General features: G+C 36.4%; 1 protein-coding gene across 1 annotated transcript in view; it reads left to right on the top strand.

The window, feature by feature from the left end:
* The first annotated feature begins 4,907 nt into the window (after window positions 1-4,907).
* The window catches only part of LOC121421775 (zona pellucida sperm-binding protein 1-like), a 38,188-nt gene continuing 24,023 nt past the window's right edge, over window positions 4,908-19,072 (top strand). The window contains exons 1-5 of the mRNA XM_041616574.1: window positions 4,908-5,049; window positions 6,935-7,065; window positions 7,931-8,218; window positions 11,558-11,677; window positions 12,367-12,514. Of these exons, the coding sequence (XP_041472508.1) occupies window positions 4,962-5,049; window positions 6,935-7,065; window positions 7,931-8,218; window positions 11,558-11,677; window positions 12,367-12,514 (775 nt within the window). The 5' untranslated portion in view covers window positions 4,908-4,961. The remainder of the gene's footprint in view (window positions 5,050-6,934; window positions 7,066-7,930; window positions 8,219-11,557; window positions 11,678-12,366; window positions 12,515-19,072) is intronic.

Raw genomic sequence — 19,072 nt, 5'->3', positions numbered from 1 at the left:
TGTGTGAAACTGTCCCTTCCAGGGTTGCAGCATTTTATTTGATTTGGGATGACAGTACGCATATTTCTTTTAATGAATGATGATGCCCATAAGGACCTCTTGTTAAATATTTCGGACTTTTTCGCATTTACTACGGAGCCACTTTCCACAACACACCAATTCCTTTGTAAATGCAAGTCAAATCACGATGGAGAGTTTCGAGGCTTTGTCGAAAGTTTGTGAACCGGAATCTCCTGACCCTGGAAAACGACACATTTGCAATTGTTCGTCCGGTGCAAATCGTCGGATGATCTGCTGTCCCTGTCCACCAACTTTCGACAAAGCCTCTCAGCTCTCCATTGTGATTTTAATTGCATTTTCAAAGCGATCAATGCGCTGGAGAGAGCGTCTCCGTAGTCAATGCGAGAACTCCATATTCTCTGACTGTGAGGCAACCGATAATAATACATGCAATTCTGATCCTTCCCTTAAAACACACCCTAATTCCAGTTGCAACGCCATACGCCATGTTCCCTACATTCTTTTCCTATGAAATGATGAAGCATTCTGTTATGATCAAGTAAACAAGATACAAACGTCCTTACATTGTGTCAAAAAATAGCATCTGCCGCATTGTTTTATTCAGACTATTTATTGATTTTAAGGCTCAATATGTTTTTTTACCAGATAGAAATGTTAAGATTTCTGTTCGGGATCACTGTGCCGATTGAGTGTGTTGTTGCAGGCATTATCGCCCCCAGTGAAGGGCAATCACAATTCGTTGTTTTAATAGTTAGTATTTTAATAGCGCAACTAAACTGGTAAGCTACCTTAAATTGTCTTTCATTGAATTTAATTATTTTCTCACCGTATTGGATGATGACATGTTTGTTTGGGGTTTGTTTTTACATCGTAGCCTGTATTATCGCCGCACTATCAATTTCGACTTAAATTGTATAATTGTTATGCTTCTCCTATCTTCTTCCCTAATTCAGAGTATATGCTGGTGGACATACGGGGGTGGGTGTGTCCAGGTTTGTGTGTGTGTGTGTGTGCGGAAATGTGTGTGAGTTTTGTATGGTGAGGATGTGGGTGTGTGTTTTATGTAAGGATATGTACAATTTGACGTAGACGGGTAATGTGTGTGTTTATGTTTCGTTGCTGGGGTGTGGGTGAGGGTGTTTGTGTGAGTGTGGGAGGAAGGATATTGTGTGCAATAGTTTGTATGAGTCTGGATATGGTCAGCATGATGATGATGTGTGTATTACTCTTTATCTTTGTGTGTGTGTGAGTTGTGTATGGAGAGTATGTTTGCTTGGGCTTTTATGTGTGGGTGTTTGTGTGAGTGTGGGAGCCCGGTGTGGGAGGTAGAGAGTGTGCAATAGATTTTGTATGAGTCTGGATATGGTCAGCATGATGATGATGTGTGTATTACTCTTGATCTGTGTGTGTGAGGAAATGTGTGTGAGTTATGTATGGTGAGGATGTAGGTGTGTGCTTTTACGTAAACATGGTAAAGGATGCATGCAACTTGATGTAGACGGGTAATGTGTGTGTTTATGTGTCGTTGTTGGGGTGTGGGTGAGAGTGTTGTGTGAGTATTATTTCATTGTTCATTGTTTTATCAGCGAGTAAATTATACAATTAGTAGTATTAAAATTAGTTACTGTTCCCTTTTAAAAATTTAAAATATTTTATTTTGATTCATATTATTTAAGTAACAATATTTTTTTTTATATATGTTACTAAGTATTGTTATCTTTGATTTAGATTTTATTTTCATGTATGATGTGATGATTTATGTTGTTCTTTATGTTTTCATCAGGTCATTGGTGAAAAACTTTATACTAATCTTTTGTACCTGATTAAATATGTTCTAATAAATAAATAAATAAATAAATAGTATGGGAGGTAGGGTGTTTGTGTGCAAACCTCGTTTTATTTGTAGATATTTCGGATTTTTTTATTTCTCATAACAATATCTACAAAATTAAAGAATAAGAGAATAATGAATTTTTAATTTGACGTCATTTGCAAGTAGTTTCATCATATCATGTAATATAAATTCCACAATTTCAATATTTGTAATGGAACATGATGAGATAAAAAAATTATAAAGAATGGAGTGTGAAATGATTTGTCTGATAATTTATCCCCCACGCAAATAGAATCACTTTCAGTTTTTCGAGAAAACTGTATTTCAAAAAGTTTAATAAAGATGATAACAATAATGATAATAAAAGTAATGATAATAATAATGATAATAATAATAATGATAATAATAATAATAATGATAATAATAATAGGTATCTATATGGCACCATCTATCGAGAAATTTATCACACGACTTATGGCGGAGATGTTCGTCTATGACGTCACAGAATAGAAAAAAAATCATTAGTCCGTTATATCGTGACGGATTTTCAGCAAACATTCAGCATATTTCATCTTGATTTTTCCTGCTTTTATCAAAACTGACTTCCTTTTTGGGGCTTTTTGTACAGTTAAAACACTGTTATAATATTTGCACAACGCTGCTCGCTACATGTTAACATAAATGAACAAAATTCTTCTCTACTAAAGGTTAATTGGGGTGTTCCTCAAGGCAGCATACTGGGCCCACTTTTATTTTCGATCTATATAAATGACTCACAATTTTTCGACAACTGGGCGTTGTGGCGTGCGCCTGTAATCCAAGCTGTGGGGAAGTTACAAATTGATGCAGAGGTTTGAGGTTCGAGCCCTAGTCACGTCTTTCGGATGGTGACGTAAAAGGTCGGTCCCAGACGTAAATAATCATATCTGATTGATACACGTCTGACAAAACTCAAAATACACACACACACGACAATGTTATCTTATATTCTTTTTGCAGATAATTCAAATGTACTTTATTCTCATCCTAATCCCGATATTTTAGTAAATATATTGAACATTGAACTGGAGAAGCTAGTACAATGGATAAGATCTTATAAATTGTCAATCAATGTAAAAATAACGAAATGTATGCTTTTCAGCAATTCTTTAGATAAATTACCATATGATATTAAATTGGACAACGCTGACATTGAAGTGGTCACTACAACAAAATTTTTAGGTCTGATAGTAGACAACAATTTATCATGGAAAACACACATTGATTTTATATGCCGTACAATTTCACGCAATATTGGTGTTATAAATAAGGTCAAGTTTTTTCTTCCAACTTCCTCCCTAAAAATGCTTTATTCAACATTAATTTTACCCTATCTAAACTACGGGATAATTGTCTGGGGAAATACACATACATCATATCTAGAACGAATATTACTTTTACAGAAAAAGGCATTGCGCGTTATTTTTAATATGTCCTGGAGATCCCACACAGACCAATTGTTTATTGACAATAAAATCTTAAAAGTAAAAACATTATATCAATATAACTTGGGTCAATTTGTGTATCAATTAAATAATAATATGCTACCATCAAGCTTTGATTCTTCATTTAATAAGAACAAAACTATTCATAAATACCTTACACGTCAATCCCATGAATTTCATTTTCCTCTACCCCGGACAATTCTTGCCAAATCCATCTTCACTTTCGAAGGCCCTCGACTTTGGGGCACTCTTGATAATACTATCAAAGATTCCCCAAGCCTAAATTCTTTTTAAAAAATTTTCTCCAAGATACTCGTTAGTTTTCTTAATTCTTCATCACTCATACATTATATTTTTCATATATACTCAGCACTACGAGCTTTGAAAAATGATATTTTTCGTTTTCCTGTTGATCCGTAGATTCGCTGTGTTGGGGCAACAATCTGGAGACCACTGATCCTGCTATTTTCTCTCATTTTCTATTTCTTTCTTTTTATTTCTTTTAAACTATTCATTCAGATAGATTTAAGTTCAAATTTCTACCATGTTGTGTTTGTGTTTTGTTTACATTCTTCATACATATGTTATAGGAAGCTGCATCCTACAAGCTTTGCATTTTAGCAGCCTCCTCCGTTTCCGACCTGTTATCTTGATTATTATACATAATAAGTTTCTTTGTTTTATTGATTATAATTATATCAAGATGTATGTAACAAAACTATTGTAAATGTAAATGATTGTTGGAAATGGAAAATATATGAAATGAACATAACAATTTAAACAAGTGTTTAAAATCTTAAGCAACAGAGTTTGATTAATAATATGTTGATCTCAAGCATGGTCGTTTAAACTGGTAAACAACTACTGTAATGATCTCATAACTATAGATGCTCGGTGGGTAGCGCAGCCGAGCACATGTATCTCCCGAACCCACCGCGTCATCCGTCAGTGCGATATATAGAGTTCACACAGAAATTTGACCAAAAAATACAATGATCATGGCAACAATGACCATAGCATGCAGGTCCCCCGTGTCCATCTACTATCCAAATGTGGTTGGAAAATGACTTATGGTTGCGGAGAAATGAGTCTTGCATGTAAACTTTAACGTTGACCTGAAAATGGCCTTTGACCTTAACATGTGACCTCTGACTGCATCATAACATACAGGTCCCCCAAGCCCATCTACTATCCAAGTTTTGTTGAAAAGTGACTTACGGTTGCAGAGTTAGGTGTCATAAAAGAGTCTTGCATGTAAACTTCAATGTTGACCTGAAAATGACCTTTGACCTTTACCATGTGACCTCCACCCACACCAAAATCGATAGGCTTCTTTGCTATACCACACTCAACCTTCAATACAAATTTGAAGATGATCGGAGAAGAAATGCAGCTGATAGACATGATAGAGCGCTCACAAAGAAATCTCTGCGACGGACGAGGCGGCGGCGCGACGAGGCCAAATCCATAGTAACCTCCGAACTCTGTTCGGGGGATACAAATGATTGCGATGAATACAATTCTAAACAGCGTTTTTACTGTTCTTTTTGTGTCTGTTCTAATTAATATTATCATTATCTTAGAAGGTTGGAGGCTTCCTTTGATATAATTCAAACACCAAGATGTCTCAAAAAGTGGGAGGCAAGAGACTCGGTATCATACAGATCTTTCTGCTCGTAGTCTTGTCATCTGGTTCCATCCATGCTTCAGGTAGGCATTTTCAAGGTCAATTCTTTTCAGACAGAAGGTTGACGCTAAATTGGTGATATCATTACTTGTCAGACTTTATATTTTACCCGGGGCCACTTACATTGGCGAGTGGATACCATGCGCAACCCCCACCCCCAAAACACGTAAAAAGGATGTCTTTTTCAAGATAGGAGACGTTACGAATGTAACGTAATAAGGGTGTCATAATCACTAAAATTATGAAAAAGGGGTATCTATTTTAGCTAGGAAATCTACGTGTTTGGGGTCGAATTTGCGAGGATGTAAAATATTAAGACAAAAATGTTTTATAAAGGATGTACTTTTTTGCCCCTAGAGTCAACACGACGTGTTTAGAGTATGATTTTGAGCGAGATATGGGAGGTGCAGGGTCTGTACTAAACCCAATCATGTAAAACCGACGACAGTGCACACAACAATAAAAATATCATTGTACTTGTTTAGGGGGTCAAAACTTGTTAAGGTTAGGCCTGGTTTCACACACCAAATACTTGTTAAGGGGTGCATTTTCAGTATATGGAAAATACGTGTTTAAGGTGCTTTTCGAGTCCCCATGGTCGCGCATGGTATCCACTCGTCAATGGAAGTGCCCGCGGGATATTTTAACCCCCTGTATTGTATAGAATTCACTATTTTACATGTTTTATGTATAAAGTAATTATCAGTCTTTGTTATATTATTTATCTATTCAAATGTCAATTCTAAATTATATTAATTTAAATCATTGCTATAATATAAAGATATTGATTTAATAATAATAATAGATACGTGTGACGCTAATAACTTGATGCATCATTATAGCTCTAACATCATAAGCGCTAAGTTAAAGTTACAAGAAAAATTACGAAAAAAGATCCTAGAAGTTTCAGAATACGGATTTTATTGTAACTCTGAAGATAGAAGAATATTTTTTTTCGGCAATTGTCAGAATACTGCCTCTGGTCGGTCGAAACCGAATCCATCTTTTAAATCGAATTTTTGTTTTTCAGAAGGGTGCAATACGGATAATTACAAACCCTACACTCACTCAAATCCTTTTTTTAAAAGAAACTATTGAATATCTATGATATTCACAAATTTTCTACCTGTATATCAATGTATAAATATGTCCATAAGTTCTTGCCAAATTTTCTCGGTAATGTTTCTATTAAGAAAAATTATGTATATGATATACGACAGAACGATAACTTATGTACCAAATTACAAATGTATTCTTTTTTAGATCAACCGTTAAATACTCGGGACCGAGTATGTGGAATAGCCTTCCGAGTAGCCTGAAGTCTTGACAGTCTTCCGACTTTTAAACGAACATTCAGAAAATTTCTTTTGAACTCCTATTAAAGCTAAATGAAAGTAGTTGCAGTAAAACACTGATTTCATGAGAAACTCTGTAAAACCGCGAGCCATTTTACAGTAGACCTAGTCTGCTATGCAGACTCGTTGAATCAGCTGTAGTACACACACTGCAGATGTGGGTCTACATTTTAATATAGACTAGGTAGAACCAGAACTCGCACTCCCGTTGCCCAATCACACTCTTCATCCGGAGTTTTCACATTTACTACGGAGAAACTCTCTACAACGTATCGATTCCTTTGAAAATACAAGTTAAATCACAATGGAGAGCTGAGAGGCTTTTGTCGAAAGTTGGTGGGCCGGACATCATCAGAATTTCTTGACTCCGGATAACTACATATTTGCAATTGTTCGTCCGATGCAAATCCTCGGATGATCTGCTGTCCCAGTCCACCAACTTTTTGAAAAAGTCTCTCTGCTCCCCATCGTGATTTTAATTGCATTTTCAAAGGAAGACAGTTTATCCGCAGTAAATGCGAAAACTTCTTATTACTGTTTAATTTCCTTTCAGTTATTTTGGATACCGGAAACCGAGGAACTCCATTGGTTGTGTCCGATGAAAACCATCCCTATGGGATTTCTGTTCACGTCAATACGAGCTTCAAGATCCAATACGCTGGTAACGAGTATAACGGCATTGGAGTAAGTAAAAGCTGATGGTCAGGGGCGTATCCAGGGTTTCCCAAAGGGTGGAAATTTTCGTGTAGAAAAATAACAAACAAACAGAACACAGCAAAGTAACAAAAAAGAAATGAAAAAATAACTCTAAAAAGGAGAGGCACCGGGGACTCGGATGTGCCGCCTGGATCCACCACTGCTTTTGATGATGTTGGTGGTATGATGACGGGGGAGGGGGGAGGTGGACAGAAACGTGAGTTCATTTTTTCTCAATTCATTTCAGGTGTAGTACAGACATGCCACTAAAACATTCTTCATTTTCTTATACTTGAGAAATAATGGGGGGGGGGTGGGTGAGGGGGATGTGGCCCTTGTCCCCGGACCAGAGCCCCTGGTGGTGCCGAGGATAATCATGATGACTCCAATGAAGAAAATTACGTAATTAATGCCGTTACACACTTTACGATCGGACTTTATTTTGACACAAGTGAAATCATTTTGTTCTTGCGACAAATATTCTATATACTAAGAGCAAGGGTCCTGAGGTAGAGTTTATTTTTTGATTAACGATCACGTTAGGATTTGGATTAGGATTAAGGATCATTGGAGACTAAGCCCGCATATACATATGTGGGCTTGAGTCTATGGAAAACATGTGCAATAGCAAAATCATTCAGTCTCATTCAGTCAACCAGCTGAAGTATGATTCGGAGCTCGGGTACCGTCTCTGTTTGGTATCGTGTGCATTTTCAGTAGGAGCAATTGTCTCAAGAGAAAATGTCGTGGAACCCATAAAATTATTATTAAAATAAGATAAGATGGAAACAAAACAAGGGTTCCAGTGAACAGTGATTCGATTAAAGGAAATGTCGAACTGTGGTTTGAATAGGTCTCTTCTGATGGACTGATCTACTTTGGACCTGAGAGGGTGCTACAGCTGCCTGATGACTTGGCTGCCGGCAGCGACTTGGCAGCCGTGTTCCCCCTCCTGCAGAGGAATAGGCTTGTCGAGGGTAGTAGCGTAACGTACCTGGAGATTAGCAATGACAGGACTGATAAGCTAGTCCAGGAACTGGATAACGTTCTCGTCGACTTCCGAGCTGGGTCGTTTATAGAATGGATCTTTGTCGTCACATGGAGTGAAGTCCGAAAGGCAAAGAATGCACCAGCGTATAAAGTGAGATATCGCATATTTACACACACTTTTAAAATTAATAACGTACATGTATACCGAATGTTGGGGGATCCAGAAATTAAAACGGCTATTTGCAGAAGTCCACAAGCATTTTTTATTGCCTTTATTAACAGCTACACTTATTGATACCAGTGTTGTAGTGCCTTGATGCTCGGCCTTGGCCTTAAGGCGCCTTAAGGCCTATTTTTTCAAAGCCTTGGCCTTGAGAGGGCCTTGGCCTTGAGGATTTTGAGCCTTGAAATTTCAAGGCATTTTCAAGGCTTTTTCAAGGCATTTTGTACTTTGTACTTTCATTTGTTTTATACAAGTAATTATAAATGTTTCAATTGTTCTGTACATCTAATGACACTAAATACTACCAGTCAGCAGCAGCAGCAGAAGCAGTAAGTGTATTAGCAGTGCCATCAATTGCAATTATCATCACATAATTATGTAACAAAGAGAAGTGATGAAAATTAATATTATTTATTGGTAATATGATGTAATCATGACTAATAAGGATAATGACAATATCAATAATAATGATAATAATTATGATTAGGATTATAGTCAGTGGCGTAACTATAGGGGGGGGGGGGCATGTGCCCCCCCATCGGCTGACTAAAAAAAGGAGGAAAAGAGGGAGATAGGAAGAGAAACGTAGTGGGAAAGAAGACATTTATGTTCATTATAATGTTATAATTATGTTATGTTACATTACATAAGAAACACTTCTTTCATATAAATGAAACTTGCTCAGGGCATATGTCTTCATTGTTCCTGGTGCTCCCATTGTCTGTTTACCGAGATATATAATCCTGTTATACTAAAACCTCCCGTTTTCAAGTCAATAATAATAATAATAATAGAGGATACTTATTAAGCGCATAATAACTGGTCTAGTTCTCTATGCGCTTACCACCAAACAAATATACACCGCACTTCGAGTTATTCTTTTACATGTACAATAGTATGCTTCTTTTACATGAATACTTTAGGTGATTGTCCCATTTTAAGGTCTTAATATAAAACATTTCCTGTCCGTGCTTACGTTCGCAGTAGTGGATTTCTGAAAGATGTCTGCTCTCCATCAATTCCTAGAATGAGTCCTTAAAATGTCCCTTTTTCTGTTTTCTGATCTGAATATCAAAAATTTTCAGCTCGCGCTTTGCGCTCGCATCATTTGGTTAGTGAACTACGTAATGTCTTCTTGAATTCCTACAAACAAGCCTTAAAATGCCCCTCTTCAGATCTGAATTTCCTAATTTTTCAGCTCGCGCTTCGCGCTCGCAAGATTTGATTAGTGAGATGGGTATGTTAATCATGATTACAAGCGTTTTATGTGCATGTTTAGATGTACTTCTAACAAAATCAGCAAGCGCTTATTGGCACTCCCATTAGAGGACTATGGTGAGATGTGTATAATCTTAATAGATAAAAGATTCCTAAAATATAGTCCTTAAAATCTTCCTGTTTGGGGTCAATATTCACAAAAATTTCAGTTTGCGCTTCGCGCTCTTATTATTTAGCGAGACAGGTACGTATCATGATTACAAAAGATTGATTGTAATGTCCCTTTTTAGGTTTGAATATCAAACATTTTAAGCTCGCGCTTCGCGTTCGCATTATTTGACAAGTGAGATACATGTCCGTTTATTGGCACTGTCCTTATAAAAATATCTCTATTAGGTCAGTATACCTGGCAACTGGGCGCGCTTCGCGCGCTCATAGGCAATTTCAAGTTTTTGCTGGTGCCCCCCCCAATGCCGTGACACACGGTACGCCACTGATTATAGTAATTTTATGACAGGAATAATTCTGACAGATTTGACTGCAATTTTGACAACAATTTTCATACTTTAAAAATAGCTTACCTAAAGAATGATAACAAGGTTGATTTCTATTCCACTAGGTTTTTCCTTGTATTATTTTCTTTGACCAATAAGAATGTTTAAGTCTTAATGATACTCTGAAAAGATTCGGTAAACTTAAACACAAACTTCAATTTCGTCATTTCCATATGGGCTATGGCATCAATGGCATGATGAGCCCAACAATTTTGAGGGGCCAAGCATGGCATACAGAGCAAAATTTTAGGTTTCAAAATCAACAAATTTTGGATTGTGCTTGCATAAATTATTGTTAAGTAAGGTTCGTATTCAATTTACAAAAAAAAAATGCTTAGAATGTCTAGTTTTAAGGTCGGAATATTACAAATTTTTGAGCTCGCGCTTTGCGCTCGCATTATTTGATTGGTGAGTTATGTATCCTATTTATGAGTCACTAAATGCAGTCCAGAACAGCCTCCATTTCTGGTTAGTAAAAAATTCAGCTTGTGTTTTGTGCTCGCGTTAATTTGTTTAGTAAGATGCACACATTTTTCATGATTACAAAAACAGCTCGAAATATTTAAATTTCATTTCTTATCGCATCTTATTACAACATCTCGCAAGGATGCCCTTTTAACAGTGATAAGCACCATAATTGACCCAAAATCGAGTTTTACAACTTCAAAATTGATTTTTTTTTTTCAAAACCACTTGCTCGCTATGCTTTCTATAGCGGGAAATTAAAGCCTAAATCAAAATATATGTCTTATCAATTAGAAATCACTTAAAAAAGCTTTGCTGAACTGCACCAAAATTCTCATTTTGACTTATACTGTAAGTGCATTTTTGGCTTTGACCTCCCCCCCAAAAAAAAATACATTCTGCCTCCCCTGTCCCAGGTAGAGGAGAAAGACATATGTTGAGAATGGGCATGCCAGGATCAGATCACCTTGGTAATAATTATTGCAATGTGAATCGCATAGAACAATAATTAAATGTACAAAGGTAACTACATATTTATTTTAATTTTATGTCTAAATCTACATGATCTATCATGAAATTATTTTCGTTTTAAATGTACAAGGGTCAAAAATTTTGCTCGCTCACACCTTTTATACATTTGGTCCCGTGTGTCATGTATGCCGCCTAAGCATTGTTGTCTAATTTTTTTTCTCCATATATTGTACAATTGAAATGCCTTGGCCTTGGCCTTGAGGTTTTCAGGCCTTGGCCTTGGGTTTCCATGCCTTGGCCTCAGCCTTGGTTATTGAAGCCTTGGCCTTGGGTATTAAAGCCTTGGCCTTGGAGGTTTGAGCCTTGACTACAACACTGATTGATACTTATTATTATGCTTTCGGACCGTTTTTACCTGATTCTTTTGAAAATGCAACATCCATTGCGCACTACGAGTTTATTATTTAATTTATTTCTTCCCACATTTTCCGCCTTTCTTTCTTTCTTTTTCCCCTTCTTTCTCCCTGTCGTTCTTCCTTGAATTCTGTCGTTTATACAGAAGAATACATTTCAGGTTGTCCTTGCAGGGACAGGAGAGAAAACCTTTGTCGTCTTCAACTACGCTAAATTATTCTGGACAAAAAGCAATTTCCAGAGTGGAGTCTCTTTTAATGCACAGGTGCGGTGAGCTTGTGCTTTCAGCCCATGTATTTTTTTCTCCGGGGGGGGGGAGCACTATTATTTTAAAGGGAATAACCTGCTCGTCCATAGACTTTCAAATACACGATTTATTCTTGTGATTTTATTCTATATAACTGAGTAGCTCATCAAATTTAATATGACAAGGCGGAGTGTACAAAACCTACTATCCCAAGTTTGGAGATTCAATGTACATGTAGGAAACCCACTTTATTGTAAGATTTTCAATGTAAATTTCAAAGAAATATTATTCCTTCTGCAAACTTTTTTGTAAGGGAATGTTACAGTACTGGTGTATAGTTGCAATTCTGGTTGAGCACATCCTTGGTGACTTGTAGGTGCATGTTTGGCATGAGAAAGACGTTCTTCGTCACAATCCCGCGATAGTTAAAGAGCAATACAATGCAAGATTGGAAAAGCAAGTTTTTTAGTCTTTGCGTGGAGACACACTTGTTGATCCAAGTTTCAATCAGGGTCTGTGTCTGCAGACTGTTTTCAGTTCCTGACCGAAAGGGCCTTCAGCACAAAATGCATTATAGGCTGCGCATTTAGACCCTTAACTTGGGTGAAGGGCTTACATAGCAGACTGCTGAAAAGCTACGTGGTTTTACTTGTTGTGATGATAAATACATATATTTGTTTGCAATCTTTATTGATGTCTTTACACAGGCTGGCTTCTTCGATGGAAAGAGCAATACTGATTTTTATTTACCGGATTCGGGGGAATCTAAAATTAAACGTCTCCCATTTTCAAGTAACGTGATGGTCATTGGACGGTGGATCTATGACGTCAGTCACTTCCTGCCAGTCGAAGGGGGTAAATACTCTTATGGAACGTTGCTCTGCAATCAATTTCAAGTAAAATCTGTGTCCACAAATCAATCATAACTCTGGCAATTCATTTGGTTGCTTCCCTGCTTCTTGCAACAAGAAGCAATGACCAATCTGCTCTAGTTTGATATTTCGATGTTTAAAATACATCAGGGACCTGACTTACGGTTGATCCCGGGGGGGGGGGGGGGCACTTCCATTGAGTGGACCATTCGTGACCATGGGGTTTCAAAGAGCACCCTTTCCATAATGTTCTGAAAATGCACCCCTTAACAAGTATTGGCGTGTGAAACCCTACCCTTGACATGTATTGGAAACAAAACGGTACCCTCGACAAGTATCCCCTGACTTTTGACCCCCTAAACAAGTACAATGATGATTGTTATGTCACGGACGTCGGTTTACCTTTACTTTCATTGGGTTTAGTATCCTTACCCCACCTCCCACACCTGGCTCATATCGGACCCTAAACATGCTAAACACGTAGGGTTAGGGCAAAATGTACATTCTTTATAGATTTTTTTTATACCCTCGCAAACTTGACCGTAAACACCTAATTTTCCCTGGCGAAATATATTTCCATTTTCATTATTTTTGTGTTTTTGACACCCTTATTACGTTACGTACGTAACGTGCCCTATCTTGAAAAAGGAATCCTTTTACGTGGGTGTCACGCATGGTATCCACTCGTCAGTGGAAATGCCCCCCGTGTGTTGATCCGATCAATCGTTAGTTTACGGAAATCCATCCACGTCATAATTTATTTCTAGAGGAAATTTGCACAATGTCATTTGAAAACAAAGAGAAGCACACTGAATTTTTAAGAAAACCATGAATGTATTAATATACATCATATCTAAGAAATATTCGGAACAAACATGTGTTTTAGATGTTGACGTTGCTGGCTTTCCATAGTTATGATTGATTGTATCAATCTTTGTAAGACGGGGCCCGGGAATTTGAATGATTTGATTGTAAATATTTTCTTGCAACAACCCTATGTTATATACTTCTTGGGATAAATGAATATCCGAGTTTGGAAGTTTATGATTTGAATCAAGAGAGTAATATGTATTGTTATAATCAACATTACCATAAAATCTATTCGTAAACCTTGTTTCTGTTTCTGTTTGTGGTAACTCCCGTAGGAACTCGGCAGGACGGCATTTTGCTGGTAAACGCCTAGCTTGTATATAACCAATTACCTATGAAACATTTTACATCTAGGTTAACCAGTCATAGTGGCTGACGTTATAGACAACAGATATCACTCTCGAGCCTGTTTATCAAAGTAGAGACAATGGCAGAGTTGGGATTCGAACTCACAACCTAGTGTTTATGAGTCCAATGCTCTAACCACTGGACCACACTGGACCACCCGACCCTTGTCATGCTTCTCCCCTGCTTCTCAAGTCATTACAAATAGCCAATCATGCTGTAAAATGTGATTTGTTTCCTAACCGTTGATTTTATTATTCGACAGAAATGTCACTTTATTCAAACGAACGAATAGTATTTTACTATGAATGGTCTAATGATACCTTCTGCGATTTGTAGAAAAGCGAACCCCCAAGCCTTGTATTCACTTGGAAACATATTAAAGTAATTTCACACCAAGATTAACTTTTCAGGATGAAAAAGAAAATACATCTGAAAACCTGACAGAAAAACCACACAAAAACATGTAAAATATAATATCAATCAATTTTAAGGTTTCACTTATGCAAATGCAGTTGTTTGCATGCATGTGCGTGTGTGTATGTGTGCGTGCGTGTGTGTAGGTTTGTGGGGAAGATTCTCTGACATTTTACGCGTCAAACGGGGCCTGCAAATACACATCCCCACTTTTCAGCTCGAGGATAAATGAACCCCGGTTAATATTACAGAAATATATGCGTGCGTTTGGTTCCCCGTTTTTCGGGGGAGGGGGGGGGGGGGGGGGAGGAATTCTGCTCCCTCCCAATGTGTCCCCCAAAAATGCAACAGTGCAGGCACAGCGCTACCCCCGAATTCACGGTCTTATCATTTACGAGCACACATGATTTGCATAAAATATACAAGAGTATCTGAACGGAGCGAAAAAAAGTAAACTAATTCAGAAGCCAAAATCTCACTTGTTACTATCATTGATGGTGTAAAATCTAACGGAATGAAGAAAGGAATAAATTTCCAAACCTTACATTAGTCTACTGTTGTAAGATAAGATTAAAAATATGACATTTTAGGGAGGATATTTACGTAAAAGAAAAAAATGAAGTAAGAAAACACACCTAAAATTCATTTTTTCATGTCCGGCTACAAAATGAATGCTATGGGAACGAGCAAAAAATATTATTTGTATATCCCTCCAAATCCTCTACAATGACGGTTATGTCATTTTTTTTACCACAACGTCAATGTTCAAAATAATCGTGACGCCATCCAATCCACTGCATCATATCATTACAGTCCCACTCGCTCGTATTTGAGTTAGTTGTTTTTTGCGTCGCGTTTTCGCCGATCAATTTTTGTCATCACAACCTTGTACAATGCAGCTGAGCCAGCGAAATCAGATTCCATAGTATGACGTCATTTCTCGAGTCTCCGATGAGTAAATTTTCTTTGTTTAAAGGCCTTTACAAAATTATGATTTTCTATCTTCATATGACGACGGCCCAGAGAAAAATTATATCATACAAGGAATGAAGCCTAGTTAACATTTACATGTATTTTTCAGGATTTGCGTGAGGGGTTGTGTCAACAAATAATAGGAAGGCAAGTTTCGTTTGAAAACATCCTAAAATCCTAAGTTTAATCTCATGGAATTAAATATCTTTTCACGTACATCAAGTTCATGAAAATGTTAGTTGATGTGGTAAATTTCAGCACATAAAATGGTGTCAAAGCGACGCAATAAGAGAAACAAGATTTTGACTCTTCGGCCACGATTTCGATCGCCCGTAAAAGTCCGTTAGCATTAATGAGATGCAAATCCGGGTCTCTAGCTGCGCCTGAGTGCACAACTTCAAGGAAGAAACCGATACTTCCGTTGATCTTATCTGAAAATAGCAATAAGAGTCAGTGGCGTACCTAGGATTTTCCACAGTGGGGGGGGGGGGAAACCGTCCGCCAAAAAAATTGACAAGCAAAACAAAGTCTTCAATCACAAATAAAGGATTTCGTACCCCAGAAAAAAAATTGACAAGCAAATAATAGGAGGTCTTTTAAGCTCGTCAAGGGGGGGGGGGGGGGGCAGGGATACGTCCTTAGCTTGGGATGTGGCTCGTCGGGGGGGGGGGCAGACCCCCGTAGGTACGCTAGTGATATGAGTAGTAAGTATTGAACAAAAAGAATGAAGATTGTGCAATGTAGCAAGAATGAATTTACACAAACATGACAAATACGGTATCTGAGAAGTTCATTTAGTGAATTAAAAAGTAAAACATTTATTCATGTTGCTGAATTTCAGTTTTTAAAGTATAGACAGCATAGATCTGATTTAAGTTTCATTTTCACTTATCTCTAGCAGTTGGAAAGGTATTCATATTAGTCTTGTGGATTTTTAAAAATAAATTTGAAATTTTATTTATTTGTCGTTTTATTTTAACAGGGTAGCCCTTTCAGTTACAAGAACTGCTCGACCAAGGGGCCTTGTATCAACAGAAATATGATTTTCTTTCACAAATCAAAACTTATTTCAGTTGTTGATCTGAATAATACAGATGAGGATTATTGCGTTATTTCTTTAGAAATATAAACAAAACTTTACTATTTGAAAAATCGAATCTAGCTCCATAGTCTTGAAGCAAAATTCCTGGACAAATTATTGTTTTGTACTTATCTGTTCCATCCACAGTTAAAGTCTCTTTATTGCATTGGAAAGAGGAATTATTTCCATTTATTGATGTTTTATAACACAATGAAAAATGCGAAGTCGGCGGTATGGTTAAATTTGTTACTCCCATGCGATAATATTATTTTACTTCAAATATAAATATCACTGACGGCCAGTATATAGAAAGTAATTGTTAACACATTACTGTATGCTCTTTAATCTAATTTAATTTTTCATGGTTTTAACGCCTTTTGGAACAAAACCTTAGTAGAATGTCGATTTCTGCCAATTCAAACCAGTTTAATATTGGAAATTCAATACTAAACGCATAAATGTTGCCAACAGAGTACATTCCACATCTTTTCTATCGGGGACTTTTTGATATCTTATTCCAAAAGGAACTACATGTAAATAAAAAAAATATTACCATAAAAACAGTAAAATTCTGTTATTTTCATCAAAATTTGCACTGATGATATGAACTGGTATTCACAACATGAACACAAAAAATTGGGTGCTTAACCAATTTTAATACATTGTGTGGATTTTCCTCCTTTTGGAATCAAACCCAAATTTAACCACCCAAAGAAAAAAATTAATGCGAGATGGTGCATTTGATTCCCACGTCTACATGTAATATACTTATACTTACATAAAAAACAATTTGGGTCAAAAGTGGATTTAGCCACATTGAGTATCAACCTCTCCATATCTATCAAGAGAATGAGCCTCGATGGATAACTTGAAATTAAAGTAAATAATAGGAACAAAAAAATGTTTCCATAGAAATCTCCCCAGAAATCGATAATCTATTAAACCACTTATATTTAAAAGTTACGATTTATTTTCTTGCTTTGCCATCGACTCCGGCCCTCTCTGTGACACGATTCGATAAGATGGTAACAGCTTTCGACAAAGTGGTTTCAACCAGCCACGCGGCGTCCGATATCTCGTCAATCTTCTGTCCAATAGGTTCGATTATTTTATATTTTTCGGCTCTCCATTCTTGCAACCAACTCCTTGACGTAGAGCGCTTTTTGCTTCGCTTCCTCCTCTTTGTTGCACATGAGAGTAATTCATCCGCGCACAAAGCATGCCGGACAGGAGTAGGTAAAGATCACATGACTTTATTGATTAAAATTATTCATTAAAAATAAACAAAATTTGTTTATATCAAAATATAAATCATGGAAATAATATCATGTTCCTAGTTTGTGCACTTAATTGTATTTTCATTATAGTAAAAAAAACTGTATATGATAAAAAATAAACAATACAATTCCTCTTTTCAGTATCGTTAAATCCTCAATAATCAATTATTAACAAAATGAGAAATACATTGCCAAATTAAATTTCAAACAACGCAGATTTGACAAAAGATTGTTTAGATTGACAAACCTCTTTATTGTTTGACTTCCACATGTAAAATTATTTTGTTACACTTGTCAGTTCATCGTTTATATCAGTGATTGTGTTATTCATTGCACTCTGTATCTAATGATTTTTGATTGCCAACAATTTTTGTTAATAATAATAATAAATTAATTAATTTAATTAGTTTTAGTTTTATTTTGGGATTGTCATTTTTCTTCAAGCAATCTGCTTATGATGACAATCCTCCTGCAAATTGTGAATATCATATAATAATTTGGTAGCTCATCATTTCTGTCTGGGATAATTTTTAGTACACTTTATTTATGATTCATGCCAAAAATGCTAACATATTATTTTTATTATGTTAAGGAAAATGTATTATACGAATGTTCCATGGATGCAGAAAAAAAAAACAATAAATCAAATCAAATCAAATCAATAAAATCCCTGTGGAGGGGAAAAAATTATTTTTTTCCTAGTTTGTCATAATTAGGGCCTTTCATTTCATTTATTTTATTTTCCATTTCCAACAATCATTTACAATAACTTTTGTTACATATACATCTTGATATAATTATAATCAATAAAACAAGGAAATTTTATATGTATAATAATCAAGATAAACATGTATCAGGTCGGAAACGGAGGAAGCTGCTAAAAAGCGAATCTTGTCGAATGAAGCCTCCTATTTCATATCCGTATGAACAATATAAACAAAACACAAATACAGCATGGTATAAATTAGAGCATGAATCCATTTGAATGTATAGTTAAAAAGAGAAAGAAAGAAAGAAATAAAAATTGAAAAAAGAGCGAGATCAATAGTCTCCAGATTCTAGCCCCGGCACTCACAACAAATATTACGGATATACAGGAACACGAAAAATATCATATCAAATCACGGTTCGTAATATAAATTATTTTAGGAGGCTAGACTGCATTTTTGTATTTCATTTTAATTATTAGTATCCATAATGCTGTTCCGGTTTTTCTCTTAGTGAAGTGACCAAAATATTAGTTAGTCTTATTTCAGGGCATTTAACTTTTGTTTGAGCTGGACAAGAACCGGATTAAAGAGAAATTCCAGTAGTTGCAGTAAACACTGATTTCATGAGAAAGTCTGTAAAACAAGGCTTAATTGTCAGTATATCATCGAGGATCTAGATCTGGTACAGTTACATTAACTGAACTTTGTGAAATCTTGAAATCTACGCTGAAGATCCCCAACACAGATAAGCGCTCATGGGACAATGTATAATTATTGCTTAGAGCGTCGGGCCCGACGCTCTACCCGAATCCTGTGCTTATTTGCTGATTTCTCAGCAATATTACACAATTTCTTCCAGAATCCTTTGG

Source organism: Lytechinus variegatus, chromosome 9 (assembly GCF_018143015.1).
Source record: "Lytechinus variegatus isolate NC3 chromosome 9, Lvar_3.0, whole genome shotgun sequence".
Taxonomy (NCBI): Eukaryota; Metazoa; Echinodermata; class Echinoidea; order Temnopleuroida; family Toxopneustidae; genus Lytechinus; species Lytechinus variegatus.
This window is presented reverse-complemented; position numbering and strand designations above follow the sequence as displayed.